This window comes from Hibiscus syriacus, unplaced genomic scaffold (genome assembly GCF_006381635.1).
Source record: "Hibiscus syriacus cultivar Baekdansim isolate YM2019G1 unplaced genomic scaffold, ASM638163v2 tig00110418_pilon, whole genome shotgun sequence".
Taxonomy (NCBI): Eukaryota; Viridiplantae; Streptophyta; class Magnoliopsida; order Malvales; family Malvaceae; genus Hibiscus; species Hibiscus syriacus.
In genome coordinates, this window is record NW_024062730.1 from 1,142,613 (window position 1) to 1,148,495 (window position 5,883).

Below are 5,883 nucleotides of genomic sequence, written 5' to 3' on the forward strand. Positions count from 1 at the left end.
GGAGTTACAGGAGTTATTTGATTTAATTCCATGGGTTACATGATATAATTTCGAGAATTATAACAGCTGAACAATGATGCAATGAACCTGGACTATTTTTGAGTCAGGTTCATCTAGACGTTTCAGCTGTTACAAAAAAGAGATTTAATCCTTAAATTTTATGGACAATTTTAACCCTATTTCTAGCCTATAAATAGAGGGCTATATTCAGCTTCTCATCTCACTCTCAAACATTCACAATTCACTTACAAAAGTGTTTTCTACAATTCTCTCTGTGAGTTCTCTCTGAGTGCTTTCCAATCAGAAGAGTAATACCACCAGCAGTCTACTCCGGTTTCGGGTGTACGGAATTCGGAACGACCGTGTTAACCTCGGGGGATGGTCCGCCTACTGCAGCGATTACACACATCGGGGAGAATTTGTTTCTAAGGCAGTGGTTTTTACCACGACACGGTTTACGAATTTATTCCTTTTAATTACTGTTTATATTTCCAGTCAATGCTAACGGTGTAGTTTTGCAGTTCATATATCCAACACTGGATAATGGACCTTGACATGTCCAGAACAAACCATTAGTTTTGCGTAAATGGGTTCCTGGATTGCAGAAGCTAAGCTTCGATCTGTCTTGTATGCCAGTCTGGGTTCAGCTTCATAATGTTCCCCTAGAGCTTTTTTCTCAGAAGGGGTTAAGCTATATAGCTAGTGCAATAGGTAGGCCTTTGTACATGGACACCATAACGGCCTCCAGACAGAAGTTTGAATTATCTAAAGTCTGCGTGGAAATAGAAGTTGGAGGCATTATTCTTGACTCTATTTATGTTATTTTAAAGGATGGGTCACCAGTGATCATCAGGGTGTTTGTGCCCTGGCTTCCTCAGGGTTGTACTGTTTCCAAAGCTTTTGGTCATCAAGCTAACTCGTGTACTGAGGCTCAGCTGCCTACTCAAAAGCCTAAGGAGATCCAAGTTTGGAGGAAGAAGGAGTTGGCTTCTTTGGTTACTGGTACTAAGGAGATTCAAGAAAGTGCCAATGTTTCTAATGTTGAACTTGAAATTGCTAATAATTCTAAGAAGGTGCATTTTAGTTCTGATACTCATTCTGCCAATGGTCAGTCAATTGAATTGGCACAACATGTGGATTTTCAGGTTGGTACTGCTATGGAGGCTTCAGTTAAAGACTTACAGGAGAGTAGTGAGGCAATTGTGGAGACTTCGTATAATGCCTTGCAAGAGGGTAATGGGGCAATTGTGGGAATGCCACTTGGAAATCCTGCTCAATTCATGTAGAATGAATCTGTTCCTCAGAATGAATTTGTTTCTTACCTGACTGATATTGGCTCTAGTATTAATCCCTCGCAAGATGCTCTCCCTGGTGATTTTCCTACTCTTCAGGATTCTTTGAAGAATAAAACAAGAGGGAGAAAGAAGGAAACTGTGGGTTCCTCTAGTAAACTAGAGAGTGTTGCAGAGGGGCCTAGGAAAACTAGAACTGCTTCCTTGGGGGTGGCTATGTTGCTAAATGAGATAAAGATAAAAAGAAGGATCACTTGGAAAAAGCTAAGAGTACTATAGTGAATTCGAGTGTGGGTAGTCTCGTGTATTCCATTCCTTCTCAATGATTATAGGGTTTTGGAATGTGAGGGGGATAAACAATTCCCTCAAACAGTTGAAAGTGTTTAGAAGGTTGGATAAAGCTGGGGTGGATGTTATGTGTTTGATGGAGACTCGTATTTAGAGGGAAAATGCTGATATTTTCTCTTCTTCTTTGATTGCTGACTGGAATTTTGCTGAGAATTATGACTTTATTGATGGGGGTCGAATTTGATTATTTTGGAGGAAACACTTGATGTTTTCTGTGCTGCGGAAACATGATCAAGCTGTTACTATTTGGGGGATAGTTGATGGGCATAGGACAACTATTGCGGCTGTTTATGGCAATAACAATGGAGTTGCTAGGAGGGGTCTTTGGGAACACCTAATCTTTGTTGGGAATGAGGTTGGATCTTCCTCATGGGTTATTGGGGGGATTTCAATATTATTGCAAAAGCAAAGGAGAGCTCTGATTTTGATGTTATGGGTATTCACTGCACCCCAGACATGAAAGACTTTTAGGATTGCTTGGAGAATCTTGACCTCATGGACCATCCGTTCATTGAGCCATTATTTACATGGTCAAACATGCAGGATAAATCATATTTAGCTCGTAAATTAGATAGGATGTTAGTCAATGATCAATGGCTGCTTGATCACCCTGATTCTTTTGCCGAATTTGCTGCTCAGGGAGTTTCTGACCACTGCCTTGGTTTACTCTGGTCACACAAGGATGGCATGATCAAAAGACCTCGCCCTTTTAAATTCTTTAATTGTTGGACTGGGCATGAGAAATTCTTGGGTATTGTTAGGGATGCTTGGTATGGATAGAGTGGGGATAATGCCATGAGCTGCTTGTTCCTCAAGTTGAAAAGGCTCAAGCCCCGTCTAAAGGAATTGAATAAAGAGTACTTTTCTGATATCTCTGGCAGGGTAAGTAGCAAAAGGGCTGAATTAGAACTAACTCAAATTTTTAATCTGGCTCACCCGGAGCAACGGAAAATTGATGATGAGAGGAGGATTCAAGCTGAGCTAGTGGATTTGGAGATTGCAGAATCTGTTTTCTACAAGCAAAAAGCAAAAGCTCACTGGCTTAGGGAAGGTGATTTAAACACCAGATTTTTTCATCAGAGGACACAAGTAAATAAGAAAAAGAATACAATTAGATTAGTTATGGGTGAGGATGGACAGAGGTATGATACCTTTGATGGTATGGCTGCAGAGTTAGTGAAGTTCTTCACTAACCTTATTGGCTCCACTGACCCTTTGTTTAAGAGTTTCCCTATTGAGAGTTTGAAAGATTTACTGAGGTATTCTCTGCCTGATGGAGCTGTTTCTTTTCTCACTAAGGAGGTTAGTAAATTGGAGATTAAAGAGGCTTTATTCAGGCAAGGGAAGGACAAAACCCTGGGTCCATATGGCTTTACTTTTGGTTTTTTCAAAGCTATCTGGGAAATTGTGGGCAGTGACTTTATTTCTGCCGTGAGGTATTACTTCCAAACTTCTTTCTTGCTGCCTGCTTTTAATGCTACAACTTTAGTGTTGGTTCCAAAGTCCTCAAATGCTTGCTTTGCAAAAGATTTTAGACCGATATCTTGTTGTTCTGTAGTCTATAAAACTATAACTAGAATCCTTGTGGATAGACTTGTTCCCTACTTTCCTGAAATGATTTCCCAGAATCAAACATCTTTTGTTAAGGACAGGAATATAATGGATAACACTTTGTTGGCTCAGGAAGTGGTTAGAGAATATTCTAGGAAAAGTCTTTCTCCTCGGTGTGTTATTAAAATAGACCTCCAGAAGCCTTTGACTCTGTTAATTGGGATTTTTTGCTGAATATTCTTAGAGCAATGGGTCTTCCTGAAATGTTTTGCAATTGGATCAGTGGTTGCATTACTACTCCTATGTATTATGTTTCTTTGAATGGCAGCCTGGTGGGGTTCTTTAAGGGTGCAAGGGGGATTAGGCAGGATGACCCATTGTCAACCTATCTTTTTGTTATAGTGATGAATGTGATGTATTCTCTCTTGAATTCTGCTGCTATGAAGGGTGTTTTTAAGTATCATCCCAAATGCAAACGAATCCAACTCACCCATCTTTGTTTTGCGGATGATCTATTGGTCTTTTGTCATGGTTCCCTTGAATCTGTGCTTGGAGTCGAAAGTACTCTGGAAATGTTTTATGAACTTTCAGGGCTTAAGTTGAATGTTTTGAAAACTGAATTCTTTGCTTGTGGCTTGAGTCAAAACACCCTTGATCAGATCTGGTTAGCCACTGGCTTTAGAGTTGCTCAGCTTCTAGTTCGGTATCTTAGGGTTCCCCTAGTCACTCGAAAGCTCACTGGTAAGGACTGCACTGCCCTGCTTGAAAGAATTAAGGACAAGTTGAGCCAATAGTCCAGCAAAAAACTCAGTTTTGGAGGAAGATTGCAGCTTGTTAAGTCGGTCCTCTTCAGTATTTTTAATTTTTGGTGTAGGCAGCTTATCATACCTAAAGGGATCATTAGGGATGTTGAGAGACTTTGTATGCGTTTTTTTTTTGGAAAGGTTGTGACGCCTCGGCTAGAGGAGCCCGTGTAGGTTGGAACCAAATTTGCTCCCTTAAGTCTGAGGGTGGTTTGGGACTTAGGGATCTTTCTCTTTGGAGCAAATCTTGTTGTTTGTTGCTTATAAGAAATATCTTAGCGGAGGAAGGCTCATTGTGGATCGCCTGGGTGAAAGCTTATTGTTTCCAATCTGTGAGTTACTGGGAAGCAGTCTGCAAACCTCACTACAGCTGGATTTTGCTTAAACTTTTGAGGCTGCGAGATCTTGCGAGTAATCTATTTCCTCCTGGTACTAATTTGTGCCTTATTAAAGGCAAATGGGTATGTGACTGTATTAGAATTAGAAGGGAGAATGTGAGTTGGCATAAGCTTATCTGGTTCCCGTCCCATATCCCCAAATTCTCTTTAATCTCGTGGATGGCCATCCTCGATCGGCTGCCAACTAAAGACAGACTTGCCCGTTTTTGGCTTAGCTGTTGATGCTGCTTGTTTGGTATGTGGTTCAGACTCTGAATCGAGGGATCACTTATTTGCTGCTTGTCCTTTTGCTATGGATGTTTGGAACTCTGTTCTAAGCCTTTGTGGTACTCGTTGTGTTGTTCTTACCTGGGATCAACGTCTTAGCTGGATGGTTGGAAACCTGAAGGGCAAAACTTTTCGAGTACGGATTCTAAAACTTGCTTGGACTGGTTTTTTGTATTATATTTGGGAAGAGCGTAACTATAGGCATTTTAGAGGCATCTCAAGCTCAAGTGAGGTAATTGTAAAAAGAATTAAGGAGGCAGTGAAAGCAAAATTGTATAGTCTTAGTTTACATAGAGTGGATGATGGTAATAGATTCTTGTACATAAACTGGGAACTGATTTAGTTTGTAACTGTTCATTTTGTAGCAGCTAAGCTGCGGGTATTTTTGGATGGAATATAATTTACTTATCCAAAAAAAATATTTAAAAAATAAAAAAAATGATTTAATAATATATGAGGTCCTCCAACTTTAAAAAAGTCATATGATCCTTAAATTTTTTTTTTACATTCAATATGACCATCAAACTTATAAAATATTTAATGTGATCTTTTTGACTAAAAAAATCACAATTCACCACCGATTCCATTAAAATACACTTAGGTTTCCCGTTATCCATGTTTATGTCACTTGATTCAATTAAAATCGTTTACATGTTCTTCGATGACAATACTTTGAGCTATCTTCGAATACATCATGTTAAACAAAATTGTCACCAACCATGTAATCTAATAATAAAGTCAAAGTATCAAATTAGGGTTTTCGTCAACGTCTCATGAGTGTTCCCATGCAGCCGACGACTGTGGTAACGGCCGATCCGGTGTCAACCCCCTCGGAGAGTCCAGGGTTTCATGCTGTTTCGTCGGGATCTCTTACCCCAATGGAAGAGGATGGTTCTCAGCCTGTAAACTCCACTTAAGACGATACCTCTGTAACACCACATCCAAAAAACCTATGCTGCCACGGTTATTGGATCTACAAAAGACAATCAGTTAAATAGCTTAGGGTTCTGTGATGAGGATGTAATCATACAAGAAGGAGACTGCTATGTGGATCGAAACGGCCCTTATTCAATAATTCGCTTCTATAATGGGGATCATGACTTGATCGATCATAATATGAGACAAACGGTTATTGTGAGACTCCTTGGGAAAAGCATTAGATATCGTGTGTTGCTATCAAAGATTAAACTCCTATGGCAACCATAGGGTAAGGACCAATTAATC

General features: G+C 39.9%; 1 protein-coding gene across 1 annotated transcript; it reads left to right on the forward strand.

Annotated features, from left to right (window-relative positions):
• The first annotated feature begins 1,845 nt into the window (after window positions 1-1,845).
• Window positions 1,846-5,576, forward strand: LOC120124432. The gene is made up of 7 exons (XM_039143109.1): window positions 1,846-2,076; window positions 2,184-2,410; window positions 2,522-3,364; window positions 3,436-3,932; window positions 4,136-4,423; window positions 4,641-4,891; window positions 5,451-5,576. The coding sequence occupies exons 1-7, from the start codon at window positions 1,846-1,848 to the stop codon at window positions 5,574-5,576; spliced, it is 2,463 nt and encodes an 820-aa protein (XP_038999040.1).
• The last annotated feature ends 307 nt before the right edge of the window (window positions 5,577-5,883 follow it).

Excerpts from the sequence above, each read along its gene's own strand:
- LOC120124432 (XM_039143109.1), top strand. The coding sequence starts at position 1,846 with ATGTTTTCTGTGCTGCGGAAACATGATCAAGCTGTTACTATTTGGGGG. Across the intron at positions 4,424-4,640 it reads GAGTAATCTATTTCCTCCTG|ACTCTGAATCGAGGGATCAC; the intron begins GTACTAATTTGT and ends TATGTGGTTCAG. Across the intron at positions 4,892-5,450 it reads GCATCTCAAGCTCAAGTGAG|CCGACGACTGTGGTAACGGC; the intron begins GTAATTGTAAAA and ends GTTCCCATGCAG.